At 36.7% G+C, this 16,221-nt stretch overlaps 1 protein-coding gene across 1 annotated transcript; it reads right to left on the bottom strand.

Moving 5' to 3' along the window:
• Nucleotides 1–1,508: 1,508 nt before the first annotated feature.
• Nucleotides 1,509–7,457, bottom strand: LOC132554115 (uncharacterized). The gene is made up of 5 exons (XM_060218416.1): nt 6,425–7,457; nt 5,237–5,404; nt 4,355–4,635; nt 3,488–3,673; nt 1,509–2,462 (listed from the first exon to the last, which is right to left on the bottom strand). Exons 1-5 carry the CDS (start codon nt 7,455–7,457, stop codon nt 1,509–1,511), a joined length of 2,622 nt encoding a protein of 873 aa, XP_060074399.1.
• Nucleotides 7,458–16,221: the final 8,764 nt, after the last annotated feature.

Raw genomic sequence — 16,221 nt, 5'->3', positions numbered from 1 at the left:
TTTATGTTGCACCATGATAGTAAAGAGACATAAGTTGTGTACCTTGTAGTTCGTTCTTTACCCCTGTTCGTCCGTCCACTTCACTTAGTGAATTAACATTCAACTTAAGCAGATTGCGAAGGTTAATCAGCTCAAAGCATCAAAACATTTTCTTGTTGACAACAAAATTTGCAGATTCGAAAGATGCAGGTTGATATCAGGAGATTTTTATAATTGACAAAATGATTTTTTTGAGAAATATTCTATACATTGGTGCAATATAAAGACGTGTGTTCAATGCGTGTTCATATGCATGGTTTCGTTAACTGTTAACATTGTTCCCCTTTCAGCAAAACATTACTTCCTTGGATTGACAAAGGTTTACATGTTGGGTGTCGTCTATGAGACACCCTTCTGGAAAACTTGATCTTATTTTCCTCTGACTGTCATGAAGGTCTCCATGTAAGTCTTGATTTCTTTCTGATGATCTAGTTACACTGATAATGACCTTTAAATACAGCTTGATGAATGTATCGGTATTTTCTTGTCTGAATATAATTGCTACATACAGTTTATTCCGCAGTACTGATTCTGTTCTGTGAAAACAAATGCTTTGGTGTTAAATGGTTAGTAATGATGATAATAAAAGTGGTGAGAGGTTTCCATTTTGTTAATACTGCGGATGTAACCACAAGCTTTTAAATGTAACTTTGATAAGGAGAATTTCTTTAAAACAAAACGGGTCAGTTATTTTCATTCAGCTTCATTGCCTTTATTCAATGTTACTATTCTATTTACATGCAAAGCTAATGATAATGTGATGTTTAACCTTGTAATGCCCACGCATATATAAAAGTATAGTAAGATATAAAAAAAATGGGCTACTTATAACTGGTTAATAATTTCCATTCAATGTCTTTGGTTTAATCTAAAATTCAGTATGTACCAAATCTGTCATGCACCTTTAAAACGTAAATTTTGATCTTGTATCTGTTAAAAATTGCATACTGAAAAGGCATTATCCACAATGGTCTCCGCAACCGGCCCTATCCAACAAAATACTTAACAATTATATACCTAAAGACTGCGGGTGTCTTGACCATTTGACACTTCATTGAACTTAGGATAGCTCTGATATCACAAAACATTAAATGAGATTGGTGCTGATTCATTTACACTTTCAAATTCGATGTTCCGATCTTATCTCCTATCGATAGTGCTCTTGACATCTTTACAAAAATAATCACTTTCTCCCGCATCGAATTTCATTTTTATAAATACTGTTAGTGTGTCTTTAAGTGTGACAATTGTTTATTAAGTGTTCAAAGCCGACGGAACGCTGTCGTCTTCGCTTATTGATAAAACATGTAAAATATCTGCAGATACAACTGGAAGTTTCATCAATTACGAAATATACAAATTTTCTTCCAAATATGACAAAGTTGTAGCTCCGGAAATATACATATCCCGTACCAAGATCATGGCATACAAATGTCACACATGTATGTAGGTTCTGACTCCTTCCAATGTTATTTTGAACTTCCACTTACTTTGACAGCTTCGTAATACGATTTTTGTAGTTCATATTTATCAGCATAGCTGGAGACCCCTCTAAAGTTGACAAGTTTGGGGTCGACTTTCATTGGTTTGATTGGAATTTCACTCTGCGTCTGCCGAGTATAAATCCCCAAGTAAGAGTGGCGATCTATGATATTGCCCGGCTTAGTGACGCGCGGCTCGCTGTAGGACTTCCTTAACTGGTGTTTCTTGGATTGATTCATCTTCTTGGCTTGTTGAGTGTGTTGGTCCGGATGTAACACACTGTTATTTGGTATGCTGTTGTATGAAACGTTACTATGTGGCAGACTGTTTCCGTTAGCCTCCGAATCAGGTGTGTATTGAGCATCTGTGCTGTGGTGCTCCTTCACCTCGATTTTCTGGAAGTCATGAGAATCTGGTTCCGAGTATTGACTTTTCAACGACGTATCAACAATATCATCGTATCTTTCATCAGCCTTTTGTCTGCCTTTCCTGTCATTTTTCTTCAAGGTTTCGTCATCCACATCTGCATTCTGTCCGAGTCTGTCTGAAGAAGCTATCGTCCGCTTCTTGCCTTTCACATTCACCGGTAAAACATTTTTCTTCCTCTTCTCTGCTTTGACCGATGCAGTGGGTTTGATCATAGGTGGGTCCGATATTACCATGTAACCACTGTTCCTACCACGGTCAGGATGTCCTACTGGGATTAACATACCCTTAAGTTTCTTTCTTCGGTATGCATTCTTGTATGTTCTTGCTTCTAGGTCAACCAGTTCTTCTGTAGTGAGCGGAGGACGCTGTTTCAGCATATCCATAGTAATAGTTACGTACTTTTTTTTTGGTTTGGTGTGGATTGGCTTTATAACGACTGGTCGCTTCGGTTTAGGTTTCTTCTCTTTAAGAGTTCCAACTGACGCCTCAATCTCTTTAATCATGGAGTTCACCTAAATACAAAAGATACACTCGAATCAATATAATTTTCTGTCCTCATTGACATGAAGCATGGAAGAGAGTTTTACTTTATTGTCTATAAAATAACTTCGAACAACTTTCAGATTGGGCAATATGAATGTCATCTGAAAGCAATTTGATACTTATGCATTGTTTACATATCCATTATTGGCCGTATACAAATACGACACCTCTTCAATAATTCTGCAAGAAATTCCTGTATGTTCAACTGGCGGACCTATGTCTGAAGCACATTTCAAGTTTCCTGTGTCCCGATGACTGGTTAAGAACCCGGGAACATAACATATATTGAAGAGTGATACTGTCATAGTGTCATTTCAGTTGAGTGACACGTGATCATTCCTACAGTCATGCAGTCGTGATGTCTTACCGAAGACAGGCTGCTGGTATCTGGGTGACGATGGCTTACCGAAAACAGGCAGTAAGTGCCTAAATGACAATGTTGCACCAAAGGCGGACAGAGTCAGGATGGCAAAGCATTACTTATGGCAGACGGCACGTGTCTAGGTGACGATGTCTTGATAAAGACAGCAGTGTCTGGGTGACGATGTCTTGATAAAGACAGCAGTTTCTGGGTGACGATGTCTTGATAAAGACAGCAGTGTCTGGGTGACGATGTCTTGATAAAGACAGCAGTGTCTGGGTGACGATGTCTTGATAAAGACAGCAGTGTCTGGGTGACGATGTCTTACCGAAGAAAGACATTAAGTGTCTACATGACCACGTCTTTCTAGAGGCAGACAGCGAGTGACTGAGAGACGGTGACTTGCCGAAGGCAGAAAGTTGCTAAATCTAACTTCTGTGTTTACGATAATTGATTTTTTAGAATTCAAATCGTAAGCACATTATTTTAAATCTGTCTAACCTACTCATACAAGACAAATTAATACATTTAGTTTATCTCAAAAACTCTTACAAAAGGAAGTCTGACTTGACTTCAGCATGTCATTAGACATTGAAACATAAATATGAACGGCACTTCATACAAACTACTTGCCCATATAAATACTCCCGTTGCTCCCGGGCTGATTTCCCTCATTTTTCCTTCGCTGTAGGATCCAAGAAGCATTTTTGCTTCTATAGCGGTTACTATAGATACGTCTTTTGGCTCAAAATTTGCCATTATTTGTGCGAGGTTTTCATTTTCAGATTGATGCAGGATAGTTTTGCATTGCTTCCATTTCTATAAAGGGAAAATATGTATAAAGATATAGATATTGATATATATATTAATCTGTTTTGAAAAAAAACACCATGAAGGAAAGTAGTCAAAAGTACAACATGACGAACTACAAACATTTCTCATTGTATTTGGTAATTGATACGGTCTTTATAGTAGTTGACATGACTATAAAGTGTATGGGTATATAAATCAAACTCTGAAAAGGTCCTTCCCCTATACCCCTCCATTATGCAATATATACATATTATCTCCGGTTAATGCAATATGACAAATGCAGCTGCGACCTTGACTTAATCCTCGTACTATCAACACTGATCGAACAACAATACACATATGCACCTTTCTTTTTACAATTTATAATTAGATACAATAGAGTCAAAGAATGAACTAAACTGCATCAAAACGCTGTTTCGTCCTTTCAGAATTTAGAATTTTAGAAATGATGAAAAGGGTCTAAATCTGGAAGGCTAGTAGGCGACCGAGGACAACCCAAAGTGATCAAAAGAAAGCTTAAAATCTAGACGGGGAGGTGCTCTAGCCCTATAATTCATCAACATTTTCATCTAATTTTAGAACAAGTTTACATTAAAAATACAACAATAGCATACATACATGCTTTTAAGCTCTTTGGCTTTCAAAATGGGTATAACGTTAACCCCAAGAAAGTACTGAAATATTTACTTCTGTCTGTGACAGCGGATGCCCTAGCAGAAGCAGAGCTGCCCTCACAGCATCATGGACACCGATAGGTGGACTGTCGTATGTTTTGATTTCTCCCACTGTCTTGTGATCCGCCTGGCGAACACCTTCGCTCAGTCTTTGCAGCACACGAAGACGGTCTCGTAGACGTCTCGCTAGTAACAATGGCATGTCCAGAGATTTGTCTGTATTGGCGGATTTCGCTTTAACTATTGCTTTTTCCAGTTCCGCAAGATTCCTCGTCTTATACGCGTGGTTGAGCTCTGTTTAATAAAATTGATAAGATCGACAGGTGCCTGAAATACTTCCCTTTTAAAGGATACGCTCCTAGTGTACAACAATGTATTATTTACACATTCTTTCCAACTACCTCCGCTAATGATATCTACATACATTCTACAACTAACTCTTACGTAACTTTTCCACATATTTATGTTTGGTACATCCATGCACATTATATCAACATATTTTATGTACTTTTTTGCATTCAAAACAGACGTGCTACTCTCTGTATATATACCTATCATATCAAACTTATCGTAAACTATCAAAACATCAAAGTACTTTTGATATTACATCTATAATATCTATAACTAAACTACTTATCGTCTCTGACTGATATCAAAGCTTTTTCAGGCCTCTTTTTTTTAAACATCTATACTCTTTACAACTGTTGCAAGCAAACTAGTTAATTATGAATACCTACGAGTTAATGATATGCTTTGATATGAATCAAGTTGCTTGGAAAAAAAAACAGCCATTTTTTACTCATCGTACTGCATACAGCATTAGCAACCACTCGGATTCACTATCGAGTTTTCACACATGGATCATGAATGAGCATTCTTTTCATGCAGAACATACCTTTTTTAGCTTCTTTGTATCTAAGGAGTTTCTTGGCTTTTTTTACCAACGTATTCCCCGAATCTGGTTGTGTCAACAGCATTTCTTCTAAAGCCTTTCTAATGACGTTAGGGTCATTCGACTCAAGCGACAGAAACAATTTCTGTGCACAGGCAATCTTCTCGTCAACTGAAATCCGTTAAATGTAATCGTTAATGTACGGCCATACATACAAGTTATGGACAGATCGGGTTTGTTTTATCGAGTCACGTGCTTACTCAGTATGATGAAATAGTTTGCTTTCATAATACATGCTGAATTGCTCGCTAAAATCGATTAACTTTGGCCAGAAATTACTCGATACCAGAACCTTTAACTATTTTTGCCAGCGACTTTTCGCCGAAAGCGTCCTACATATGTCACTCTCAATGAGGAAGTCTGACATTGCTTTTGCTGTCGATATGCGCAATCCGCAAAATTCCTTAAAAGGGTATTGTTTTACCTTAGCTAAGCTAAACATTATCAACTTACATTATTTTATAAACCAGTCCGCTAGATTTTAATTTTTCTCAAGTAAGAACTTTGTCTAAAGTCTCGTTATCCTAGTCTGTAGCATATTCTACAGATTTCTACACTCAATGAATCCATATACTTCATTCCTGACGCTAAGCATTACTTAATGTCCCTTAGCGAAGTATATTCATTATCTATGAGAAAAGTCCCTTTTCTTGCATACACCAGAACACCTTTTATTACAATATTCATATACATGTAACGTCGTAATACCTGTAGTAAATTATCTTATTGTTGATAAAGTCATAATTTTTATAAAAAAATATACACAACTCATCACAGCATAATATTACATCCTCGATACTCCAGGAGTTACGATCACTTTCGCTCTCTGCATCCCTGGAACATGTCGTGGCAAAACCAAGGGAAAAGCCTAGTAAGTTGATTGTCCCAGAAGGGAAGAAGTGACCAATTATAGATTGATAAGTTTTTTTTTGAAGATTACAAAGGAGCACCACCCAACTTCAAAGCCATTACGATATACCGTTATCGACCTCGAGATTCGACTGATGTACATCAAAGGATCAAACATGCATTTTCGTCTTGTCCACAAGGTTTGGCAATGACATGTTCCAGGGGCGCAGCGAGTGAAGGTGACCGTAACCACATGAGTATCGAGGATAGGGTATTACTTACCAGGGACGTTCCTCTTCTTTCTTGCTCGTAGTGCTCTATTTGTGGCGTCAATGGCGGATACATCCTGACCGACCCTCAATCTTTCCTCCCTGATGGCATCCATGATGGTAATCAAATCATCCTCTACTACGTCGACAGAACTGGATCGGAATATGTAGTACCTACCGATGTTCTTAAGATATACTTTTTCAGCTTGTTGATAAATGTGCAAAGTGTATTCACCGTGTTTCGGCAGTTTTACCTTAAATATTGTAATCCCGAGTTCCGTTGCCATTTCCACGTTCTTCCTGCTTGGAGCGCCATCTTTTTCTTTTTGTTCGAGAAAGGCTATCACGTTCTCTATACCTGTGGGCACAGGTACTGCGATCTCAGCTTTCTTGGTATAAATTGTTTCGGCTATAATTGGTGTTGTACCTTTCCAGAAATTGCTGTTTTTCACTCTTCCTACAGTGCCCTCTTGTACTGGTCTACCAGTTGACTGGACTAGAAAGGCGTGTATGTTATGCAAGTCCGTAAAATCATGCCCTTTTTTGTGTGCATATACATTCATAGAATATTCACCTTCAGCTGGTAAATCCAAATAGAACCAGTTTTTGTTATTTCCGTTCTTCTGGGTCACACGCATCCTATCGGCTTGCGTTTGAACATTTGTATGTAACTCGCATGATAAATCTACGTCCCCTCGGTTCTCAAACTCAACTTGAGCGAATCCATTTTCGGCGAATATCATTCCATCTTCGTATCCATTACATGTAATGCCTAATTCTTTGCACGCTGGATTAGCACCTATGTTCCCAGTGCTAATGTTTGGGAATGGGTCATTCTTCATACCCCTACCATAGCACTTGATGAGATAATTCAACACATTTGAATGTTCCTCCTTCGTGGAAGTTAAGTTTTTGGCATAAAGCTTCAAAGCATACATGCCCCCTTTGGGCAAACGAGTGTTTATGATATAATCAGTCCCTGTCCATCTCAGAATGGCATATTTGTCCAAATTGGCTTCATCTGAAAATGGATTGCGAAGGCTCATCTTTAGTTTATGATCCTCTCTTCCACCAATGACAATTTCAAGACGTCCATCTTCAGTTAGAATGGAGGCCTCTTTGTGTGAAATTGCTTCGACTCCTGCCGTTGTAGAAGTTATTCCAGGTCCCCAACCTATGGCAGGGTAATCAGGCAGAGGTATACAGTTCTGAGTGTCATTTGCTTCTAGAAGATATGAACACACGAGATCATAGCCATTGATATCGGGTATTGTTTTATCCAATCCATATATGTCTAATTTGAACTTCCCAGCTATTGGAAACTGAAACGAAAAACGCAATGTCTCTTGTAGATGTTCAAATATAACGAATCTGTCCAACAGAATGTCTAATCGTGTCCTTTCCTCCGCTGAAAGGTGAGACCTAAATAAGACATACTTAAATCTATAGTCTTTACTTCGTTCAGAAGGCAGAGTCAGTATCAACTCGGCTTCTCCATCTATGGCTTCGATGATGCAGTTGTCATAAACTTCATCAGCAATCTTCATATCAAGCTGGTGGAAACGTTCACGCATGAAGGCTTGCTCCTCAAATTCCGCAAAAGGTATAGGTTCCTCCAGTAATTGCCAAACATCTTCGTCGGGAAGATGGGTGCTGATCAGTTCACTAGGGTTTGTCAAGAAGTAGTGCTCGTCTACTATCATCTTGTGATGTCTTTTCCATGAAAGGTCAGTAAAGCGTCTGTCTTTTCCAGCTTCGGAAATTTCTTCGTCCGTCGGCAGGTCGTTTGTTCCCTCTAACACAGTCGGTTGTCGCGACACACCGCGCCCCGGAATATTTGCATCACCTTTGACGCTCCCATCACCATCGATGCTGTCTATCTCCGTTTTGCGCCCTGTGGTATTGCTCATAACATCCATGTCTTTCCATTCATCTGGCATCTCGTTCTCAGCACACATATTTCCCCAAAATGTATCTACTAGACGCCACTCGTCGTAGATGTACACAGCGTTCCATTGGGCCTTGAGAGTTTCCCTTTCAATGGGCTCACCTACTTTGTACATGGAACTTTTGTTTATACCTTCCACTACAACGCATGGAACATCTGCGATTCTAGAAGGACAAAGATGAGAAAACATTAAAATCAGACAAATATACATTTGAAATTTATCTTTCAAAAACCATCGGAAACTGTAATCGATATCCTGTACAATATATATACCTAGCTGTAATCGACATCCTGTACAATATATATATACCTAGCTGTAATCGATATCCTGTACAATATACCTATACCTAGCTGTAATCGACATCCTGTACAATATATATATACCTAGCTGTAATCGACATCCTGTCGATATATATATATACCTAGCTGTAATCGACATCCTGTACAATATATATATATACCTAGCTGTAATCGACATCCTGTACAATATATATATATATATACCTAGCTGTAATCGACATGCTGTACAATATATCTATACCTAGCTGTAATCGACATCCTGTATAATATATCTATACCTAGCTGTAATCGACATCCTGTACAATATATCTCTACCTAGCTGTAATCGACATCCTGTACAATATATCTATACCTAGATGTAATCGACATCCTGTACAATATATTTATACCTAGCTGTAATCGACATGCTGTACAATATATACATATACCTTGCTGTAATCGACATCCTGTACAATATATCTATACCTAGCTGTAATCGACATCCTGTACAATATATCTATACCTAGCTGTAATCGACATCCTGTACAATATATATATATACCTAGCTGTAATCGACATCCTGTACAATATATCTATACCTAGCTGTAATCGACATCCTGTACAATATATCTATACCTAGCTGTAATCGACATCCTGTACAATATATATATACCTAGCTGTAATCGACATGCTGTACAATATATATCTATACCTAGCTGTAATCGACATGCTGTACAATATATATATACCTAGCTGTAATCGACATCCTGTACAATATATTTATACCTAGCTGTAATCGACATGCTGTACAATATATACATATACCTTGCTGTAATCGGCATGCTGTACAATATATCTATACCTAGCTGTAATCGACATGCTGTACAATATACCTATACCAAGCTGTAATCGACATCCTGTACAATATATATATATACCTAGCTGTAATCGACATGCTGTACAATATATATCTATACCTAGCTGTAATCGACATGCTGTACAATATATATATACCTAGCTGTAATCGACATCCTGTACAATATATTTATACCTAGCTGTAATCGACATCCTGTACAATATATGTATACCTAGCTGTAATCGACATCCTGTACAATATATCTATACCTAGCTGTAATCGACATCATGTACAATATATCTATACCTAGCTGTAATCGACATCCTGTACAATATATATATACCTAGCTGTAATCGACATCCTGTACAATATATCTATACCTAGCTGTAATCGACATGCTGTACAATATATATATACCTAGCTGAATCTTGATCCGAACTGTTTTTTACCTTGTTGGTTTTTATTTTGTTATATAATGATATTTAATTACGTCAGGAAGCTGTGATCAGAACTTAAAATAAGGAAATGATTCCTTCTCAAATTGCAGTTAATTTACAATAAGTTGAACGTTCAATGTTGATATTTTTAATACGGAACTGGCCTCAATTTTTTCTCGACAACATTGTTAAATATTTTCAATTAATTATTGGCATTTTTTAACAAAAAACACATTTGTAACATAGTAGCGTATAGTGACCACACAAATGCATTTGATAACACTAGACTGGTTGTTCATTGTTTGTTAAAAGTCATAGTACATAACCATTCTAGATGTTTCTCCCGCTCTCTAACTCGGGCCCATACATCGTCACGCTCTCCTCTCTGCTCAATGTCCTGGCTTCAACTCTCCCTCGGACTCTCTCACAATACCTAATATCCCCTATACTTAAGTTTTACAACTTTCCTATCATTACGCCCATTGTGCATATAATTAAAAGGGCACGTGCGTCTAGGAGTACCTGTTATCAATTCCACACCCTTTTGATCTACCTTGTACATTGCTTCTTATCTTGTTTACTTACCTATATGTTCGAGAGCGCGAGACATACAAGAGAGAGCATCTATCTGTCCTGATCAATCATACCGGCATTATTCTGCCACGGTGCTTCAACACTGGGGTGCACACCCCGCCCGTTATCAAGCGTGCATCACTATCTGTCACTCACGGGATTGTTTACCTCTGTCCAGCATTGACTGACTTTTGACCTGATGTACTTTAAACTTAGATGCTGCTCTCTACGATACACACCATTCCAAAGTTACCATTAAACCCATTTTTACTCATTTTGTTACACATTGTTCATGTGATCAGGGGACGTAGACGAATATAATCGCAGATTAACTACTGAAATACAGCTTAGTCGAATTTAGTGTTGTATTTTAAATAGTTACTACAGATTAGGATTAGTACACTGATATATTTTAAAATAACAACAATGGATTCTATTGTTAGATTAGGTCGATTTAAAGAAATAGAATTTTGAAGTCTTGTTTATTTTTTATTCAACTTGTTTATATCTTATTTTTATAGTCTGACGTAACATGACTTACAATAAATCCTTTCAGTTGAAATGATATTTCTTACTTACAAGCACCTATACATCTAATCGACATTTTCAACACATATAATATATTGACCGATAAACATACTCGCACAGGATGTAGAAGAGATTTGGGTAGCTTCCAAGATCACACTGTATTTTACTGAAATACTCGAGTGGGGAATTGGGCGGCGGAGTGACGTCAATCTTCATCCTCGTGATATCATATGACGTAATCCATCGGAAGATGACTCGACATTTGACTAGATCATCCCATGAGTTGTCGTCTGTTAGGTACTCGACTAGGTCAAAATAGGACCCCATCAGTAGTTCCAATGGTGCCTGGAAATATAATTCAACAGAAAAAAACTTTCTTATCTTTAGAAGGTGCCCTAATTAGTGATTATATAAAGACATTCTTTATCAATTGAAATCCTCATAAACGATCGAAACACCGAAACCAAATTATGTAAAGCACTAAAGAAATCGCCAAGGATAATTCTACAAACAACCGATATCAGAAACTCACGTCGAAGGCGTGCTGGTCCACAGCTTGGAAATCTATGTCATGAAGCAAAGAGTATTTGGTGGTAGCTGTAGGTGTGGGCGGCAACAGACGGTCAACCTCCTGTAAAGTAGTTGATACAAATGTATATCTTAGTTGTTTTCGAGTATTCATGTTATTTTTAAACGGTGCAGTAATTAATTAAAAACACGTACACTAGTTAATATTGGAAAGGGCGCTTATTAAATAAACGTAAACTAGATAATATTTGGAACAGAGTTTAACTAAAAACACGTACACTTGATAATATTTGGAACAGTTTAACTAAAAACACGTACACAAGATAATATTTGGAACAGAGTTTAACTAAAAACACGTACACTAGATAATATTTGGAACAGAGTTTAACTAAAAACACGCACACAAGATAATATTTGGAACAGAGTTTAACTAAAAACACGTACACAAGATAATATTTGGAACAGAGTTTAACTAAAAACACGCACACAAGATAATATTTGGAACAGAGTTTAACTAAAAACACGTACACTAGATAATATTTGGAACAGAGTTTAACTAAAAACACGTACACTTGATAATATTTGGAACAGAGTTTAACTAAAAACACGTAAACTAGATAATATTTTGAACAGAGTTTAACTAAAAACACGTACACTAGATAATATTTGGAACAGAGTTAAACTAAAAACACGTACACAAGATAATATTTGGAACAGTTTAACTAAAAACACATACACTTGATAATATTTGGAACAGAGTTTAACTAAAAACACGTACACTTGATAATATTTGGAACAGAGTTTAACTAAAAACACGTACACTAGATAATATTTGGAACAGAGTTTAACTAAAAACACGTACACTTGATAATATTTGGAACAGAGTTTAACTAAAAACACGTACACTAGATAATATTTGGAACAGAGTTTAACTAAAAACACGTACACTAGATAATATTTGGAACAGAGTTTAACTAAAAACACGTACACAAGATAATATTTGGAACAGAGTTTAACTAAAAACACGTACACTAGATAATATTTGGAACAGAGTTTAACTAAAAACACGTACACTAGATAATATTGTTGATATTGGGAACAGCAATTAAAACCATGTGCAGTAGTATGTAATTAGAACAGCATTTCATTAAAAACAGGTACATAGTTGTTTTTGGGAGTAATTGGCATAGTAATCATCATAACTGGTCGAAACAATTTGAGTGACACTGTGTTGTAGAAATCAATATGTGTATGTTTTTCATTACTTGTAAATTAGCCACACATCTACGTTACCTTTTTCTTGCTCTTTCCGGGTTTAAATTTTCCCTTGTTTTTCTGAAAGGCCATCGGCTGTTGTGCATGTTTGGAGTTCTTGTTGTCTACTTTGTTGTTGATCGAGTTGTATGCCTTTTTGCTGCGCGTCTTTCCCTCTCCTCCCAGTGTTTGTATTGGTCCTTCGTTCGCATCATCGCCATTGGTATTGTCATTTATGTTTTTAGTGTTGCCATTGCGTGGAGTCGGCGTTGGCCTGGAGTCTGAAGAGGGCGTTGCCCCGGTAGAACCGTTTGCTCCCATGGTGCATCTCACGCGTATTTCATGACTTACCCCGAGATTTTACGTATTATCTGCTTTCTTATAACATGTCAGACCCAACCTGAAATGCACTTCAATACATAACATGTGTTTTATTGGAGCACAGACAAACATATCTACGTTTCAAACTTGTAAATACTATTCAGACAATGACAATGACTGTAGATTTGAAAGCATTTATAATGAGACCCATCTTTACAGCGCTTTTTACAATTCAGGAACTAAACAAATACAATACATGTTATTAATCTTCGCAGCTTGTCAATATCGTTATATATATGATTGTGTTAGGTATTTTTAGATATCAAACATTATTCCCAAAGATGCATATGACGTCACTCTAGATTATGTGCCCATTATGCACCAAATCAGAATGATCTTACCTTTATTATTTGAGTTATGAGCAAGCAATACAAGAGGTCGTTGTTAAGTTATATTCATTAAGGAAGCAGAAATCCTGTCATTGCTTTTTTTAAGAAAAGGGTAGACATGCAAAAACAATTTTAATTATAAAAAGGATATTTTGTAGATAAAACTGTTTTATATTAACAATATCAATAAAACAGAATCATTTTTAACGTAACAGTTAAAATAGATAACACATTAAGTTTGTTTTATCTTGGAAATTGAAAAGTGGAAAAGTTACTAGATTTACGAGTCACGAAGACAATAAAAACGAAGTATTGAGCGCGTGAACACTACGAGCTGGTATTTTACATGATCATACAGTTAATTTGTTTAAATATGAAATATTATACATTTAATGTAAAAGTGTATATAACAATCAGTCCTCACCTTCTCGGGGCAAATGTCCAGGAATAACTAACTAACCCACACCTCCAATACATATATGATCTCCTACAACTGTGTGTACTATAACTACAATAAAAGGGAGATAATCGCCTTATACCTGACCTTAAAAGATTAATGATCCAAGCATTGTCTTCTAGTCGCATTTAGGAGTAAAACTTACAAAAGATTAATGGATGTCTAACAATGTAGATAAATCAGTGGGTGTATGTATGGATTTAATGACAGAATTCAACTCTGAAATGCGGTTCGTATTATTCAATTATTGCCATTCCATAATGTATATCCAACCGACAGGTAACTGTCACTTATCAATGGTGTATAAACCTTATATATGATGGAAAGTCTTCTTTTTGTTTTATCATGTAAAAATCCCTGCAGTATGAGAATTGATTGATATAAAACTAGTGAATCAAAACAGAGAAGATTACACAATTCATTTGTATTAACGGAAAGAAGTTTACACTGAGCAGCAACGTGTTGAGAGATAAATACAAATCTTACAACATCGATCACCATAAAACTTTGACTGATCTTACATTTAATTGAAGTTGGAAGTAAATGTGACATTAGTATAGTTATTAGGACTGGTGGCATTTTAACGTCGCGGCCAAACTATCGTTATGTTATGAGTTGATATCGCGGGCATCAAGAACTTCACAAGTTTTTCCTGGCAATGCAGAGAAGTGCAAATAAAACAGTCGTATTGTAGGCAATCATACCAGCGGTATGTGACTACAATCACACCAACGGTATGTGACTACAATCATACCAACGGTATGTGACTTCTGTTTACTGCTGTACACAGTATACTTCTAAGTCTAGCGCATGTTTCTTTGAGTTTATAATGTTTCTTTGAGTATATAATGTTGTTTTGTCGAGTGGTATATTTATCGTTCTCGTTTTCATTCGGTATAACATTACATTGCTCCAGTCTTCAGGATATTCGTCCTACAGAGCTGACGTTGTCTTTGAATGTTATGATCCAGATAAGATTCGTCCTACAGAGCTGACGTTGTCTTTGAATGTTTCTCTCCGCCAGGATAACCACTAGATCTGTCTCATCCTTTTCCTAATAAGAAAGTGAGTGTTTGAGAAAGAGTAAAGTTGTTGGATATTGTGTAAAAGAGATAATTGTACATTTAAAATTTATCCAGAAATTGGCAAATACCTACCATAAATAGATTTAACGCAAGTCACGACAGTGGTGTCTGATGCTGTGTTCCGAACATCCATCCCAAACACACGAGGCATATTCAAGGACAGGTCGTATAAATGATAAAAATATAGTATTAAGACCAGACTTATCAAATTCATACTTCAGTTCTTTCAAAGCATTAACTTTTTGAAAAGAAGATTTGATAAGATGGGTGATGTGGTCTCCCCACAGTTACTACTACGAGTTACTCCTAAATGATGATAGGAGTCGTTGCACTCGGCTCACCATCGCATGCCAAATTCGGCTTTACTGGGATAGGATTGAACTGCATAAGCCATTTACCAGACCAAGTTTGAAGATGGCACAAACCCAGATTCAATGTGGGCTCGATTTTATTTAAATTGGCAGACGATTTTTTGAAGAGAAGAATCGTCAGCAAATAGCCAGACAAAGGTAAGCTAAGTCATTAATATAAAACAAGGATAGAACCGTGAAGAACTCCTGCTGTGATCCATTTAAAAGAAGAAATGTTATTTCCATACACAACAAATAATTTTCCAGACCGGATAGCAGCTTTCCTTCTATCCCATACTGACGAAGTTTAAATAAAACTTTGTCAAAAGCATTTGACAAGTTACAAAAAAACAACAAAAGGATCTTCATTATTATCAACAGCAGAGACAGTTTTTATGATACGGTTTTACTAATTGGTAGACAGTGAAGTGGCCTGCAAGGAATTCAGATTGATACTACAAAAATATCATTTTCTCTAGCATTGTTAAAAATATGCAACAGATTTACATAATTTTAGACAGACAACTCCGTAAAGAAATTGGTCTTTAATTAGAAGGAATGTAAGCATCTCCCTTTTTGAATAATGGTAAAACATGAGTTTTTTCCCACTCACAGGGGAAAACAGCATTTCTAATAGATTGGTTAAACAACATAGTATAGTAAGTGGCTTAATCGTTTAAATGGTGGGTGCTGTCGATGAACAGAAGATGCTTACTCTTCCGGAACACCTGGTCTTATTCCCGTGCACTTTTTCATGAGTCTTCGTGAAAATCTTTCTTTTGTTCATATTTTGTCATGGTTTTAT

The sequence above is a fragment of the Ylistrum balloti genome, unplaced genomic scaffold, assembly GCF_031769215.1.
Source record: "Ylistrum balloti isolate Yb309-2 unplaced genomic scaffold, AGI_CSIRO_Ybal_v1 Utg370380, whole genome shotgun sequence".
NCBI classification, from domain to species: domain Eukaryota; kingdom Metazoa; phylum Mollusca; class Bivalvia; order Pectinida; family Pectinidae; genus Ylistrum; species Ylistrum balloti.
The sequence above is the reverse complement of the archived record's forward strand: the minus strand, read 5'-3'. Positions and strand labels throughout refer to the sequence as shown.